This window comes from Telmatherina bonti (genome assembly GCF_933228915.1).
Source record: "Telmatherina bonti genome assembly, chromosome: 17".
NCBI lineage: Eukaryota > Metazoa > Chordata > Actinopteri > Atheriniformes > Telmatherinidae > Telmatherina > Telmatherina bonti.
In genome coordinates this window covers 17,997,607-18,016,050 of record NC_136615.1, presented here as the reverse complement: position 1 = coordinate 18,016,050, position 18,444 = coordinate 17,997,607, and the positions used below count along the sequence as shown (strand labels likewise).

At 37.3% G+C, this 18,444-nt stretch overlaps 1 protein-coding gene across 1 annotated transcript in view; it reads left to right on the top strand.

Annotated features, from left to right (window-relative positions):
- Positions 1 to 14,819, top strand: part of pappaa (pregnancy-associated plasma protein A, pappalysin 1a) — a gene marked incomplete at both ends in the record, with an annotated part of 99,496 nt that extends 84,677 nt beyond the window's left edge. The window contains 3 exons of the mRNA XM_079257267.1: positions 1,156 to 1,227; positions 2,121 to 2,219; positions 14,715 to 14,819. Coding sequence (XP_079113393.1) covers positions 1,156 to 1,227; positions 2,121 to 2,219; positions 14,715 to 14,819 — 276 coding nt within the window. The remainder of the gene's footprint in view (positions 1 to 1,155; positions 1,228 to 2,120; positions 2,220 to 14,714) is intronic.
- Between the last annotated feature and the right edge of the window lie 3,625 nt (positions 14,820 to 18,444).

The window sequence follows — 18,444 nt, the reverse complement described above, 5'->3', positions numbered from 1 at the left end:
GGTGAGGATCCCATACGTAGTTAGGGGTGAGACCAGGCCACAATCATGGATTATCATGATTTACGGCCTTGCTGTAAGAGAGGAAAAAAAAGGGAAGTAGAGTGCGAAAACGAAGAGGCGAAGAAAAGAAGGAGTTTCTGGATGACATCATCATTGCAGAGCTCAACAAAGAGAGAATAAAAGTACATAAGTTGCAAAAAAAAAAAAAAAAATCACCTTAAATATAAAAAGGTGCTTATTCTTCCACCACATAAGGGACAAATTATTGTGTTCCTCCCTGCTGGATACGAAGGCATACATAGCACAGACATGGCTGCAGTAGCCTACTACATCACAGCAAGAGAACCTTTACTCCCACAGCTCTCTGTTGCCCTCAGATGCTATGTTGTTCTTTCTCTCCACCTTCAAGCCCTGATCCCTGTTTTTGCATTGATTTGCTGACAACACTGAAATGAAAAATACCTTAGTTTGCAGCAACAAAAGAAAAGCATGTTAACTTTGTGAGATATTGGGGCAAAGTGTGTCTGAAAATTGGACCACCTGAGGTCAGCTTGTCCTTTGCTGTGGATGACACTTTTGATCATGGATGCTACTATCTATGCGTAATGATGCACTTATACGGTAAACAAAACCCGCCTCTGTCTGGACTCATATGCAACTACATCAATACATGAGTCACACTGTATGGATGCATTGTACGCATAAGCTCTAAAGAGCCATGTCTACGTGGATGCATTCGCACATGCAAGTGCACATTCTGTGTATAATTTTTCCCATGACTGCAAATGCCTTTCGCTGCATTTCAGTGCAGAGCACAATGGGAGAACAAGAAGGGATTCCACACATTCTGCAGAGATATTTCTATCAAGTTATATAATTTCAAAATCAATTTATTCAGCTTTGTACTGAGGTGAAAATAGTTCAGCATATATCAAAGAAGACTTTAAAAGTAAATCCTCCATGAGCAGCCCATGAGCTGCTTTGATAACCCTCTATGTTTCACTGTCTTAGGGGTCTGTGTGCAGCTGGTGTTACATGCACTGCAATATCCCTGCAGAGTTTCAAATATTCACATGAGGGAAATCTGTTGTACAGATCATTTAAAATCCACCATATTTGTTAATAGTCTGAACATACTAATGTTGTATTTTACAGAGTATAATCTGTACAATGGGACTGAAATGGTATCCACCTCCTGAACAGCTCCATTGCATCAAAGGATGTGAGGTAAGGGCTTGACCTGGGTAAGATATTCTTGTGATCTTGTACACTAATAGCCTCATGCATCACATGCTGCTCTAATATACTTAATTCTTCCACCTTTGTTGACCTTAGATACATCAAATGGAGAATATAACGTTTTATGAGGAGTGCTTGGCTAAATGACTGTAGACAGACAGTGACTTGGCAGATGGTGCACAAGTGAATTGCTTAGACCATAGGTGAAGACTGATCTCGTCACATTATGCTTCCCAAGTTTTATCATACTTCCAGCTGTGTGAAGTGTGAAGTTGCTTTCATTTTCATATTTCCGTATGGTGTACAGATGTTTGTTAACAGAAGACATTTAGGAATTTAAAGCTGGTAAAAGGAGGATGTTGCAACATGGATGTCTCTTATCAAACACACTCATTTAGCAATCTGATCTAATCTCTTGTTTACGAACTCCAACAATAATCTATAAGCATCACTGTGTTCACATGTTCTAATTCTGTCTCTTTGAAAAACTAATGCATTAAATAGGAAGGGAACGTGAGAATTCCTACTTCATTTCATGAAGCAATGATGTCATTCGCTCAGTTGAAGCCAGTTGGATAACCTGATTGGTAACCCAAGTGGTGAGGGCGGGGCCAATCTAATAAATCACCTTACTGGAGCATTTTGTGCTTTGAATAGTTTATGGTGTCCTCACTTTGATTTACGGGTCTGCCCGACTAAGGACTTAACAAATGACATTGAAGGATGAGGGAAACGTAATGTATCAGATTCATCAGCAAATTTGTTCAAAGACTTCACTTCTAAAGGCCCTAAAAGAGCCAAGACAAAACCAGAAGTGCAAATTCTACGTGTTAAAAGGCTATTGGTGATTCTTACTGCTTGTTTCTCTTTCTCTTGCAAAGCCATTCAAGGGAGACAACTACTGTGATCCAGCCAACAACAGAGCCTTCTGTAACTATGATGGAGGAGACTGCTGCCAATCCACTGTCAAGACTAAGAAGGTTAGAGCCATGTCTTTACCTTCCCATGCTTTGGAAACAGAAATTAGGTTGGATCCATTCACACTGATAAAAAGCAGTTAAAATGGATGCTACTTTTGAAACAAACAGTAGTGCATGTGATATGTGAATTCAAGCTCTAAGATTTATTCAGTTACCATAAAAACACAACGTTAGCTAAAATATTTGTCACTGCCCAGTCGAATGGAAATCAAAATGACTTGGTTGGAGTCCCAGAATGACAGTGGTTAGCACAGCAATACTTTTAGTTATTTATTTGTCTTTTGAAAGATGCAACCTTTACTTTTAGAGACACCAATTTGCTGTTTGCCTTGATTGTAATGTGAAATAAGCATAAGGAAGCATTTTGTGAGGGGACTGGAGTCAATTTGGTAGGAGGAAATTACCTTTCAAGTGTTTAAGGTTAAATAGTGCTTCTTTTCAAATTTTGACATGGCATTATATGTATTTGAATCAAATGTAAGTCTAAAAACCATGATTAGTCTACAGGTGTTGTTTCCCCTCCCGGAACTTCTCTGAACTGTTTTCTCATTGTGTTCAGTCTTAGTTCCAAGACAGAGCAAATTTTTGTGCTTTTTTGGGTGCCTAAAATCATTATTTATTATTCTATGGTATGCCATTTCCTAATGTGCTTTGTATAGCTGTATAGCTGAACCTTTGGGGATCATTTTGATATCAACTTTGAGGTTACAAAGTAAAAACTGTAGCTTTAAAACGAGGGATGATGTTATATTCTTTCAAAGCTTCTTTGTGTTGCTCATTGTAGCTAGCTGCTGGCAAGTGATGTGATTGAAAGTGTTCTGTAGTTTCTGCACTTCAGCATCTGCTTCTCTGGCCTGTCCTGTTCTTGTGAATCTGGCAAGGGACTTTGGTTGTACTCCTGACATATCCATCACTATGCCTGGCTGGATAAGATGAAGTCTGTGTATCTCACTGCCAATGTCAGTGCGTCTTACTGGAGAGCATCTTCATTTCCTCTGGGAGAAAAGAAGACGCACAAAGTAAATCTAGTCTGTGTCGGCATTTTTCTCAGTGAAATGCTCGTGTTTGGCTCTGGACCAATTTTAATCATTTGTCATGGACATTTTTGGTGTTTAATCTTGTAAAAGAAAATATTGTGTTTCTTAACTGTTTAACAGTATTTTTTGCCAGATAGGACTTTTTGTCATCTTTTAGCAAACTTTAACCTTTTCCTGTGAACATTGACAGTGGGGCAAGGCAAAGGATTAATGTTAGCACAATCACTTTGCCAACCTACAGGAAGGTGGAAAAAACAACCAAGACTCAACACAAATAGCATAAATTAAACATCACCCTTAAGCAAAGATTTGACAGAGTATAAGTACAGGTCATCATATTTGACACGTATGTAGTTTCTTCCTTAACATTCAGTTTTTCAGCTTTTTGCACAAAATTAGCATATTTGGTTAAGAGCCTACTTTGCACCCTCTATCCTACATTGTAAAATATATATGTAAAGACCAGAGAAACTAAATTAAACTGTGATAAGACTCATAAAATGTGATTTTACTTACTCTTGAGAGGGCAAGATTCTTCAAAACAAGCAGCATCTTCACCAAAACAGTTTTTACCACAAGCCTGTTATCTGCAAGAGAAGCCCTGACAGCTGTTCTCCATATATCTCACTGCAATCTGTTACTTGGGTATGAACACATATAACCTAGAAAGAGGACCAGAGGTCCATGATTTGTTTTGACACTTTATTCATAAATTTACCGTCAAATGTGTGGTATCTTGTTCTAAGTTCAATGGCAGCAGAAAATCAAGGGGCAACCCTCTGGGAAGTGACCTCACTCTTGAAGTGGTTTTGCTGCCATTGATTGACACAATCTCATCTCTACATCTACTGACCCCAATCTAGTGCAGGGGACTCAGCCAGAGCTTGCATAATTCACTTTTACCAACAGACTTCAGTGGAAAGATAGAGTCCCTAAAAATACAGCAGGAATAAGAGTTTGAGCTAGGTGAGAGAAAAGGACTGATTTTCTGCAGCCAGGACAATTAAAGGTTCCCTCTTAAACCATATGAGTTACGGTCATTGAAACAAATACATTTCCATCTCAGTTTCATGCTCTGGAAAACTGAAACAGGATTTCTCCAGAAAAATCCCCTCAGCATGACACTGACACTGCCATGCTGCAGTGTGGACATTGTGATTTTGGGGTTCGGGGAGATGTTCAGTTTGCAGTTCACAATGTTTTCCACAATGGATTAAAATTTTGATTTGTGTGACATCTGTCAGAGTACACAAGAAAAGCCTCCCAGATGCCATTTTATTTTTTCTGTATTTGTTTTAGTGGGAAAAAAAAGAAAGAAAGGAAAAAAAGAAAGAGAGGAAATCATTCATGTGGCCACAAAAGAGTGTGACTGTCAAAATACTTGTTTCAAACTGCACAACTTTCCTTGCACCTTAGCTTGTAAACAAATCTCCAGATTTTTGTTCCATCTATTAACTTTAGTTGTTAGTGGGGTGTTTACAGTGCCATTGCCTGCGTGTCTGCTCATGGCCTGAAAGCAACAGTGAGTTTGTTTTGACTCTCCTTCCTCTTCTGAGGCTCAGCCTCCCAGCTGCTGTTAATCAAATGTGGTCATAACTCTGTGGCTAAGAGGAAAAGGAGCATTTCTAACTTTGTTTTCTTTCTTTAATAATTCAAAAGAGAGTGGAAGACAATTGCCTGTAATAGATTTACTCTGATGGTGAAATGTTTGAAAAACAAAAAATCAAAACAGAATTGAGATTTTTTTATTTAGTTTTTGAGGTTTGAGCCCCTGTATAGAGATGCGATCACATATCGTGCTTTGGCATTTTCAAACCAAGTATTTGACATGCTGATGTTCTCAAGACATTGCCTAGAAATAGTACGCTATTTTTTGGCAGCTGTTGACAGTATATGTTGTGTAGTGGCTAAATGCATGATAATGTCAAACATGTTTGTTATTAATACACAATTTCTTGGACCCACAGCCAAAATTATAGTTGCTACAAATATGCTGAAAAAAGTTTGGGACATAAATAATCATTTCAAACACCGTAATTGACTTTCTGAACATGTCAGAAACAGGTTAGACGGCAAATGGCCCCATTCCAACCACTGAAAAGTTGATATTTCCTATTAGTTGCTGCTTCATCAAACAGTAAAGGAACCATAAGTTTAAGAAATTCCATGCTAATTGTCTATATGGTGCATTCAGACACAATGTTGTGTGCATTCTAAAAAAACATCAACAAGTGGTTTGTGTTTTCCATTGGTGGATGTCTTGGAAATGACTGAGGACGATAAAGTGTATTACTCCAAAACAACCAACCATGAGTTGATTTATCAGCTGCCAGGAGCAAGGGTCAAGGAAAGGGTACCGTGGGTGAACAACAAAAAGGAAACACTAAGGATTTAAGCTGATAAGATATGAGAACAGCTACAAAACCAGATGTTTGATATGTTTTTCTTGTTAGCAGATTTTTGCTTGCTAACACATGTTGTCTAACCCCTTGTGCAACATACTGTAAATGCTTTTCTTTTATTTCAGGCAACTCAAACTAATTTGATTTTTTTTTTAAATGATAACATTTAAGAAGCATTCCTTCTGTATCGATCATTGTTACTTTGCTTTAGATAGGAATTCGGGTTTACTTGCTTGTCTCTGATGGGAAAAACTTATCGCCACTGACAAACTTGTTTGATCAGCTCAGTCATGTTGGAAACAGGGTAGTTTACACCTGATTCCCATTTTCCCCTAAAATTAACATATGCATGGCAGACAACCTAGAATGGAGATGCTTAAAGCCTCTAAAAACAAACCTAACAAAAACAACAGCAAGAAAGAAAAAGACGCAATATGACAATAGGAATCTGTAACTCATTACCGACAATCCCTCTCTTCTAAGCTGATGAGTCACACACACTTGCTGGGTGACAAAGACAGGCAGTGTTTTCCTCTTTTGTGGAAAGTCAATGTTCTTGTCCAGACCACAAGTAAAGACTTTTCCCCAGATTGTTCCTGAACACATATTTTGTTGACGCAGATATTGTAGTTTCTGTGTCGCAGTTGATGTTCTGATGTCAACTGAAAAAATATCTGCATCAAGTTATTTCTGATCCTTGCATTGGATTTAGACCATGAAATTCTAAAACCTACTTTGTCAGTCTTTAGGAGACAGACTGGGCACACCATGTCTACTGCAGGGCCAAGAAATATGCGACTGCAAAATGAACAGTAGCTTCATGCACAGTGAATTTCACTGTATAGGAAAGAATTTTAGTGGAGATAAATATGTTCAATAAATTAATAAATAAAATCTGTGTGACTGCTGATGCAAGAGGTTTGCCACTGAGAAGTTCTTCTAGTATTTCAAAAACTCAATGTTATTCTGTGACAAAGAAACGTTGACTTTTGGCAATATCACTGCAGGCCACAGTGTACGTTTATGCTTTGCATCATGGATGTCATCGCAGTTGTTTGTTTGTCCATTCGTCTCTATCAAAAGGATGAGGGAAGAAAAAAGAATGATGGAGTGATGGAGTATTAGTAAAGAAAGAAAACACTGCCATAAATCAGAATCACTTTTGTTAGAATGCAAAAAGTGTCATTTTATAATGAATGTGGATCAATACACTAAATGTTAAGTCATATTTATCATATATTACTTATTTACTTATTTTATAACACAAAATATACCATTTATCCCCTCAGACCAGTTGACTTAAGGGTAAAAAAAAGAAAAAAAAAGTTGTGAAAAACTAAAGCATTACTATACTTTCTTTGCCACTGAGCCCTTTTGTCACTAACCATAACTTTCAGTCATTCACATTCTGTCTTTCTTTTATGGTCTCTTTTTTCTAACTCACAAACCAAGACCACAAAAACACAATCTCTGCACGTTGCTATGCACTAGTATAATGAGTCAGTGAGAATCTTGAGCCATGGAGTTGTCCCCAGTATGTTGTGACACCAACCAAACACACCTCTATATATATACATCTACATTGTTCAGTGATTGTAAACCATGAGGTCAAGCGAAGAAAGGGACAGAATGACTCTTCACTACATGCTCACTATCCCTTTTAACATTATTTTAGTACATCTGAATAGCTGAAAGTGAAAAAAGAACTCAGATACTCCAGAAAACAGTGTTTTTAGTACTAAACAAAAATAAATTTGTGAAAAGTTATTTGATCATCCTGAAGACATTTATATTAGTCGGTTACTGTAGTTTTGAGATTACATATCGGAATATTGTTGAACAATATCAAACCCCAGGCTTCTCATATCAGAACTGAAGTGCCAATTGAATAATAAGTTTAAATTAATAATAAACTATGGAAATTTTCATCATGTAGGTGATTCCGTATCATTTTTTGCAAAGCAGATTCTATTACATTTTCATTTAAGAAAAAAAAAGGACCAAATTATCCCTGTTTCATTTTCTTCCTCATCACAAATGTTCGGTAAGAGAGAAATAACTCCAGGAGAGGAGAAAAGATGGCAGCACAAACAGCAATATAACACTGCACATTTATTTTCCCTCTGTTTCCCAGCAACTACTGCTCTTGCCTTTTGTTTTGATAAAGATTTGTGTATTAAGGAGTTCTGGATGACTTGCTGTGTATTGTTCCACCCCAGGAGCTTTGAAGGTGCAAGGACTGGCTGCACGTAAGGTCACCACAGAATCTCCCCTTAATAGTTGCAAGCTGTTGGCTGGATTTGAAGAGGCAGGAGGGGGTGGAGGAAGCAGGCGTATGCAGTATGCCTTACTGAGGGTTCCCTGTGCAAGACCCTTTTTGTAGCCTCCCATATAGTTGGAAGGATTTTTTTCTCCTTGGATGCACTTGGCTTCTCCAAGACCATTTTTTTTATGAATGTGCCTGTATGGTTTTCTGTCTCAACTTCAAGTCTTGTGTAAGAGCTGTGATCCCTCTCAGGCCCTTACCCAAGTGTACAACTCTAAGTTTGGCGCGAGTACGCCTGGTACGTGACTTGTGTGTCATGATTGATGTTTGGCTCAAAGCTGATGGCCTGAGATATCCACCTCTAACCACTAACCTCTGCGTTAGCGATCCACATAGACCAGAACAATTTGCTCTTTTTCAAAAACACATGTCACCAGAGTTCACTGTGTTTTTACAGCTAAATGCAAATATGTGTATTAAAATATGTTTAGTAGCAACAGTAGCAGCCGCAACACTGGCGGCTCTTTTTTTGTTGTTGTTTTTTTTTTTTTTTTTTTAGCATTTTGGAGCATTTAATGTCCTGGCTCAACATGATAGGCTATATCAAGCTTTCAAACTTTACTCATAAAGCACTTTAAATATAAAAGCAGCTGAAAGTGCTTTACATAATAAACACAAATTATGGATATGTGTACAAAATCATAACACACTCAAGTAAAAAACATTAAAGTTCAATAACCAACATCTTATGATACAGTCTTTCTCAGACACAAATCATGACATCAACACAAAACACATATTCTTAAGAGGAGATGCTTTTCATGATGTTGCAGACTGCTACAATAGCAACCTGAGCCTGTCATCTTAAGATACAGCCACTTTTACTTTGCAGCACACAAAGTCCCTGTGTTTTTAGCAAAAACAATAATCAATAATTTACAACTGAGGAAAGGGGAAAATAGGGCCAAGGTAAAAAAAAAAAAATAAAAAAAAAAGGGAGAGAGTGGGAATCAAAATTCTCTGCAGTGTAAGCTTTAAAGGAAATCAATAGATGAATTCCTTTAATCCAGATTTGTATGTGTTTATCGTCAGGGTGGAATGGCTAACATGCATTTAAGAGAGAGGGGAAGTATAATGTGCAAGGGGAAAGAAGGTTTTTATGCCCAGCTGAGAAAAGGTAGTTACATCCTGGGAGGCTTTTTGCGTATGCCAAAGGCTTTCAGATTGTTTCCAACTTTGTGTTCTTTCACTATTTAGTTGGTCTGTCTCCATCCAGATCTGATCTTTTACAATCTTGCCTACATTCCTGCATTTGTATCTCTTTCAAGTTTGGTATTTACAGCATTTTTATTTGCACAGTCCAAGATGTTACTTTTGACAAAATGAACTGGTTTATTTGAACTATTTCTTTGCATGACAATGCTGTCATGCGATGGATTTTAAAACCATGAGCTGGAAATGGGACATACGGATTTAAGAGCATGTGCTGGTGGTACCACACCTCAGCCGGTGTTCCTTTTATAAACATTCTTCTTTTCGCTCAGGGGTGTCATTTGCGTCTTAACACATGAACACAGAGATTAGATAAGAAAAGCAAAAAAAGAAATTGTTTGTTATATATTCACGTTATAATTCTCTCTAATAACCTCAGTTACTTGCTAATGAACAGTGTGGTATGCATCTCAAGATCAGCCAGTTCTCTTCTCCCCCCAGCCCTGTGCCCCTTACACCACCTTCTCTCCTCTAAGCACTAGCTAACACGCACATTCTGCGCACACAGAAATGCAGAGAGGAACTCCGTGTTATTTTGACCTGTTCCTGAGATGGAAGGATGGGGCTCTGACAAGGTCTGCGTTCTTCAGAAGGGCTTTCATGTTGCTGTTAGTGAGTGTCCTCACCCAGCCCTCCTCTAGCCCTGGGACATGGGGCAGCAGGAGGGCCCCCAGGCCCACAAGGTTAGCCAGTCCCATTTCCCAGCCACCCTCAGAGAACCCTAAGTCAGGGCCAGATGTGGCAGCTGGCCCAGCCACCCTGGAGGTCAAGGTCAAAGGAAACCATGTCAAATTTGCCACCCACCATCATTCTCTAGATATATGGATGAACAAAAGTGACTTTGGGGTGGAAATGAAGTGCGTAAGACTGGGGATGATATGTGGGAAAGTGTGTTGCAAGAGAAGGGAGTAGTAAGACAAGTTAAAGATAGGAGAATTTAAAATAAACAAGTTGAAAGTGTGAAACAGATAGATAGTAATTCAGCTTAGAGGAAGGCCACAGAGGTAACACTGCTCATGCAGTTGACAGCTGTTTCTGAAGTGTGTCCAGCCTTTGGCTTGTAAAGTCATCACACGTAGGCTTCATTTTCTCAGAGGAGCCTGGGCACTACCCACCTGGCCCTCACATTATAGGACCCCCCCCCCCCCCCCCCCCCCCCCCCCCCACACACACACACACACACACACACACAAACTTATTACATCCCACATTTTAAAGGAAAGTCTGCATAACTACTTCTACATGACAAGTATCCTGCCCTATGTCCTTAGCTGCAGTCTGTCAATACTTAATTCTAATTTACTAATGGTGCTATTTAAGTGTTGCATTTATTACCAAATGTGACATTTTACCTTTTAAATATTTATTTATCAACATCCACACTTCAAAGCCTAATTTCAAACATATAACTATTTAATTTGGTCTAAATTTAAATAAAAGAAATATGTATTACTTAAACAATGCAATGTAGCTTGTAATATAATGCCATACTCTGGCTTGGGTCCTCTATAGGGTCTTGAGGGTTCTGTGCAGAATCTTACCTGTTCCTGGGACTGCACTTTTCTGGATAGAAGTATCTCACGGTATTCCTGAGATTTGTTGGAGCTATCCTCCAAGGTTGAAGGTCAAAGTCCTAAAAATGCAATTATACCATCCAACATCCATTTTTCATTCAACACACAGTTGACCAGTGGGGTACAATAGGTATAAGTATAACATAGATGTTTCTGTACATGATCTCATCCACCAATGCCCCACGTATTTTATACCCATGTGTGTCTAACACCCTGTTACTATGTGCTAGACTGTCTCAGAAGCCTCTATGTCTGGCCTGCACCACCGATCCTGTCCAGTATGATAGACCTGTCCTATATTGCGGAGTACCAGGATCTTGAGGCCATGATCAGAGCCTCTGTGCAGTCTGTGAGACCATCTTTGCCTAGCCACATATAAAACATCTCAATGTCAACTACTTCTTCAATCTGTCATTGGTACATTCCATGCAGAGGTTTATCTTTCCATGATGGTTCCACCTTCTCTTCCCACATGTTGGTTTGAACTGCTGAACAATTTTCTTTGGAGTTCACCACCGGGGGCCATTTTCTAAAAGTACAATCTTTGTTGTTTCCTCCTGGACAGAGGCTCCAATGCTTACTACTCCCTGGCCTCCCTGCTTATGCTTAGTATACAGTCTCAAAGTGCTGGACTTGCAGTGAAACCATCCATATAATGTGAGAAGCTTACTGTTCTTGATATCAGTGGCTTCCATCTCCTGCATTTGCAAGGCTTTTATAGCTGCTGGGGATCTGGTGACTGGTGTCTCAAAACTGAGATACCACCCAACAGGGTAGCTGTGTATGAGCTCAGTTGTGCCGTAGGGGCACAGCTAAGCACACACAGCTCTCTTAGGCGTGATCATCCTGCCTTTCTTTGATACCATTGGCTGCACGTATCCGAGTCTGAATTACATTACAGCATCTTTTCTGTATATTTTGGAAAGGTTGATCAATGAGATGATCTCTTACTCAGCCTTGGCAAATTAATGTAATCCATGTAAGAAGAGGTGTCAGTTATTGCTCCACTACAGAACTGGCCTCTATAGCCACTAATTGTCATATTCTCACTGGCTTATTTTGAACAGCAGCAGAGGTAGCCAATCTCGCTGGTAGATGCTACTTGATTGTGACTTGTGCATGGGGCTTTGGTTTGGCCTCCAGAGCTGATTTCCACATTTCTTTTAAGGTCTTGATGAAGGCTCTATCTGTGCTGTTGGTGTCTGATGTCCAAGCATTGCAGTATCCATGTGTGAGGAACGGAGTCGTAGGCTTTCTTAAAGACCATCCAGGTGTTGGACTGGTTTTTAGGTCTGTTTTTACAGTCTTACCAATGGCTCTGTCAATCAGTAGCTGAGACAGATTACTGGCTGATAGTTGGATCAGATGCTTAGATGCTTTGGTGTTTCAATTTTCCTTCAGAGCCCCATTCATATATTGAGCCACGTGTCTACTTATCTTTTTTAATATGATGCCTGAGAGGAGCTTCCATTTTGTACATTATGATCAGGACTGTCTGACCCTAGCTTACCCATTCAGGGTGTGTACCATCCATGAGCAGCTGGTTAATGTGTATTCAGTCTTAGCCACAGGTGACTCTTTGTTTGACACTTTTCAGGACTTAGGGTATGGACATTTTGCTGCATTTTGTTTCATTATTGTTCCTTTCTGACATTAATATATGCAAAAAAAATATTTGTTTCTGATTCTAGCAATAAAAACCATTATTACCACTTAAAACTCAAATATATGTCATATTAAGGTAATTATAAGGTGATTTTAAATTTTAAGTTTAGAGTCAAGAAGGAAGTCAGCTTCAAAATCCCAGATTTTCAGTCACAAACTTTGATGCTGACGCTGTACAATACAGTCGCCAGAGCTGTTATGAATGCATCTTATAGTGGATGAAAAAATAATATTCTTTGCTAATGCATTTAGTAATTATACCTAAGCCTTCCAGATAGCATTAGCTTATGATATAATTTTTCAGATGTCATCATCAAAGTAGTTTTGGTAATTATACCAGCATAACTTTATATTTAGATAATAGCTTCATGACTCTCCCCTGGAAGAACTCCTACAGCAGTCAGTTTTCAATAATAGCATTGAACACGTAGCTGTATTTGGCATGAAGCATGCTCTCTACTCTGTTGCCTGCACTGGCCAGTACTGTTTTTACGTTTTCAATATATAGTGGTATCCAATGTGGGAGATTGAGGGAGCAATACCATTTAGGTCTAATAACAAACTAACAACACCAACTGTCAACGTTGTCCTCAAATTCAAAATATTAGCCATCAAGATATAAATGCACCCTTGGTTCGAAGTCTGCCTTTCATGACTTGGACCACACGTGTTTGTTATTTGGCTTGAGAAGGGGGACACATTTTGTGTACCCAAACAGCTGAAGCCGACCCCCTGAGAGGCAAGCGAGCAGACAAGGTGGCAGCAGCTAGTGCTGGTGACGCATTGCCAACGCTATTCGGTGACGTCAAAGCCGGGGGGGCAGCGGCCACTGATCTTCCGGTTGTGCTTTCACCTGCAGTATTTCAAGTTGACACCAAAGGCTCAGGAAATGGAAATCTCTAACATCAGTTGTGTTTTCATCAGATTGGGACATTGTTTGGTTCTATAAGAAGCAAAGGCAAAAGTTGAAATAGGGATCAAATTTTTGGGAAGCACTAGCCAACAATGTTTCCTGTTTTCATTCTTTTACATCCTTCAGATTATACAATGCTGAATTTTGATCATAGTAATAATGCCTTTTGATTTTAACCAAAGAAATTTATTGGTTGAAAAATTGATAGTTTATCATTACTACTACTTTACATGTACTTTTTATATTCATACCATATTCTCCTTTTCCACTGTTTTAATAGTTTCACTTAATCTGCATTACTTTAGTTAGTAGCTATTTCAATATTAATTTGTTTTTTTTTTAACATAAGGAACTTTTATAATATTATATCTTCTATGATTTAGATTCAGATATCTACAACTGACTGTGCAATTAATTAATTGTTTGACTTGCAGAAATATTTTGGAAAGTATTTTGTGAAAAGAATAGTTTTTATCTTTAGATTAATTTTTTTCCATTTTTTTATTTTGCATAAGTTAAATGTACTTTTCAGTATTCTAATTCTCCTTTGTATTGCTTAAGAACAAGATCTCTACACTTGTGAAATAAAATTAATCCAACAAATATATATATATATACATATATATATATATATATATATATATATATATATATATATATATATATATATATATATATATATATATATATATATATATATATATATATATATATATATATATATACATATATGCATATATATATATATACATATATATATATATATATATATATACATATATATATATATATATATATATATATATATATACATATATATATATATATATATATATATATATATATATATATATATATATATATATATGTATATATATATATATATATATATATATATATATATATATATATATATATATATATATATAATTATATTAAGGCCCAAGTGGAAATATAACAATATTTCCGTAAAACTGCTTCAACAGACACTTGAATGATAGAAATTTTAATATACAACAAATTTCTTGATTTTAAATTTGAGTGATATAAAATTTCAAGTCCAAGCATTCGAGACATACTGTTTTAGTTTGTTTATGTCTGAACAGTTTTTGCCTGTTTCTAATTGATGACATTATTTAGTTTTATTAGTGCTATGTGTTCATGCCAGCAACATTTTTTTTTTAGCCATAGCTTGCATATGTTCAAACTGTTGTATATGTGATTTTTTTTTTTTTATTCTTTATTTTTTCTATATTCTGGATTATATTCATATACCTTCATGTACATATTGAATTTCTAGTAATTTGTAAAGTATATTGTTTGACTTTCATACTGATATTTCCTATTTTTGTTTTATCCTACTCAGGTAATTCCATTCCCCATGTCTTGTGACACACAGAAGGAGTGCTCCTGTCTGGATCCCAATGCTATAGAGAACCGTAAGAATGACCATGTCCACTCCCTGGGATGATCAAATCGAGCATGGACCTCTGTTTGGCATCCCAGGACCCTTTATCCAACACAACACAGCCGAAGCAGAACCCCCCCCCATTCATCATCTTCTTGGTCTCCAAATTTCCTGCACATGATGCTTAAATGGCATACCTCTCCATCTATACTGCAACCCCAACGAGTTGAAATGCTTCCACCTCCACATGACAGGAAGATCTAGAGGATGAGACTCATGAGACGCCACAGAAAAACATCTTTTCAGCTGCAAGGAAAGCAACCCCTGCAATATCATCCCTAATATAAATATATATAGCAAAGGAGAAAAAAATGAAAAAAGAAAAAAAACCAGACATTTTTGGAGGAATATGAAACAAAACAAAAAGAAAACAAACAAACAAAAAAAAAAGAACAAAAATGTAACAAAGCCTAGGTAGCATGCATTTTGTTGAGTTTTGTGCTGGCTTTAGTGTCTGTTTTACTTACCTCACTCTTCTTTCACATGACTGAACCAAAGGTAAATCAACACATGCAAGATGGAGATGGAGTGGATGATGGCTCTGTGTTATGCAGCTTCAAAGGAAATGATTACAAATGTTAAAACATGATCCTCAGACACTTTGAATGCATGTTCAGCACATTTTGGAAGTTTATGCTTATATCACTCATGGTTTCAAACTACATAGCCAGATACTCTGCTTGTGTATTCTGTTTAGCAACTTGTTTCTTCATGGGAATGTCAGAGGCTGCGGGGGCTAGATTTAGTTCAGATGTTAATGAGACAGCCATATTGTTTTCACAGATCCACACACATACACACAAACACAAACATGTAAAAGAAATAGAAACAGAAATACATAAGAAATGTCAGAAAAAAATGCCCTAAGCTAATTTTGTACGTTGAACACAACCCTCAATGCATTTTTGTCCTTCTAGTGTTGCTTTTGTTTTTCTCCATCTTTTCATCATGACATATTATAGGGTTGGACAGCTTTGTCTTCCTTGCTGCTCACTGTTCCTTTTTATAGCTTTCATTTATTCCTGCATTTAATATTGTGTTACAAAATACAGCCTTGCAGATGAGATGTATTAGGTATTTTAGGAAAATGCAGCACCTATCTTCACTTACTGTCCCCCGCTGTCAACCATTTGCGCCCAACTATTACTATATACATTGACCACGACTTAAAGAATGTCATTCTTAACACCTCACTTAGGGTTTGGGATAATTTTCGTTTCTGTTTGAACTTCTCCCTCATGGCGCTTGATCAGAGGTTCATTACCTCGAGCTCTAATTCTAAAAGTTTAAACTGAAAGGGAAAACATCCCAGTCCCGCTCAGAATGTAGTCGATGCTTGTCAGGAGTCTGTGGCTTTCTTGATCACACAGTACTGCACAGCACAGTTACACAAGGGAATGGAGAAACAGGCCTGGAAAGAGTCTGCAGCTTAGAATGAGAATAGGCAAAGAGGAAAAGAGACCAAATCATTGCTTTCCCAGCACACTACCATTTCACACATCACTTTTATTCTCTCCCATTGCAGTAATATTGGACTTCCTGCCGTCTTTCTACAGGTACCAATGTTGTACATGAAAATGACCTTGGATGCATGTGTCAACACAATATGGTCAAAGCTCCCTAAGATGCTCCACTTAGCCTAGCCCAGTGTTTCTCAGATCCAGTCCTCAGGCCCCCCTGCCCTGCATGTTTCAGACATGAAACTGAGAACCACTGGCCTATCCTAAGTCCGTGTTTTGCTTGTCTTCTTCTGTACAAAGTGCACTTCTCCAAAGCACTTTTCTGTTTTGTCAACCTTGGTGTTCAGTCCCCACAAATTGGTTTTGTCAGACTAAATGGCTGCTAAAATAACCTTTTATACGGTTATCTTTCATTCAAGACACACACTCATTTTTCCCCATGCACATCTGATAATGAAGGCTGCTTGGAATATTAATCCAAAGTTTGCTGCTCCAGTTTTGCTGCAACCATAAACATGGCAACAGTCGGTATGATTATGACATTTCATTTCATGTGGTCTGATGGCACCGTCCCCCTGATGTATAATCGGCTGCCATGGCGTCCCAGATCATTCTCAAAAACACACAATCTAACGAAACATTACAAGTATCAGCGCAAGATGAATCTCATGTCATTTTATCATCCATGTTAGGGAAGAGCAGAAGAAAAAAAAATACCACAACATATAAGGAAAGTGAGAAGGTAGTATTGAACACCAAATTTAAAGAAATAACATGTAAAAAAAATCTAATTCTGTTCACGATGGACAGGAGGGTTGGAGTTTTTGTTGTCATGGTTTTCATTTAAAATGTAATATTTAATCAGAATTTGTATTATTGACCTCAGTTACTGCACTTTCTTGTAGACGTGTAATAAGAAAAAGTGTGTCGTTCAAAATGTTTAGAAGCTGCTATTGTCAAAATGATGATCTGAGAAACTGTATGATATTTGGTATTTTGACTCGTTGAGTTGATATTAGCTGTCCTGTTATTCATGTTTTCACTTCGATGTGGCTCTAACTACTCAGAGAGCTCAGAGCTGCGATTGACTATAAAACATTTATCACACATCATACATTCAGGTCCCAAACCCAAAACAATTGGCTCCATATCAATGTTTTTTTCCGAAATATGTTGTCACATATTTATGGTCTGACTAGACTGCAAAGTTATTTGTGTTTTGTGTTTCCTTTTCTGTTTTTGTGTAAGAGCTTAGGAGTTGAATGGTTTGGAAGATAAACGGACAGATACTGAAGATAGAAAAATGAAGAAACCCCATTAAAGGGGCCCTTGAGAGATTTTGCAACTTTTATGAGATATAAAACTTTGTAAGGACATTCTAAATGCTTCATCATCAAAAATTAACATTTAATACTTTATATAAAAACCATATAGCCCTGCTAAAGAAAAAAACAAACAAAAAAAAAAGACTTTTATTATGTTGATGTTAACAAATTAAATGTAATATTAGTACTTCAGATAGTGCTTCATATAGATTTCCTACCAATGGGGAGAGGCTGACCTGGAGTCACTACATTATGCCAATAATATGCAGTACTGTGTTTCATCTGCAACAAAAGTCACTGGATAGTCATTCCAGCCGTTCAAATGGATGAATCTGAAACCTTTTATTGGATCCTTCCCTTCAGTCTATTAACTTAGTTTCATGTAATCTGCTTTGATTTTGTCATAGTTAGACTAAGAATTGTCGTCCTCAACAATCACTTGTATCACGTCTAAATACCAAACATTTTTGTTTTATTATGTTGTTGTTTTATCTTTTTGTTTTATATATATATATATATATATATATATATATATATATATATTTTTTTTTTTTTTCTTTTTTTCTTTTTTTAACAAAGGCTACAGAATGTGACGACATGTCAACTTGAAAAATTCTGTTCCTAATATTGAAGAAGGTACCCATAAGCCATAGTTAACCAATTGCGCATTGGATGAGGACATCACCTCTCTACTGTAGTCATCACAGGATCCCTTGCTGTACCTCATGCCTGTAATGTTTGCTGCTTCTATATTTTTTGGTAATTTAGTGACATTTTGAGTCTCATTACAATGATGTAAATAGTAGAACTATTTATTGAGAGCGTTATACTTTTTAAGTTATA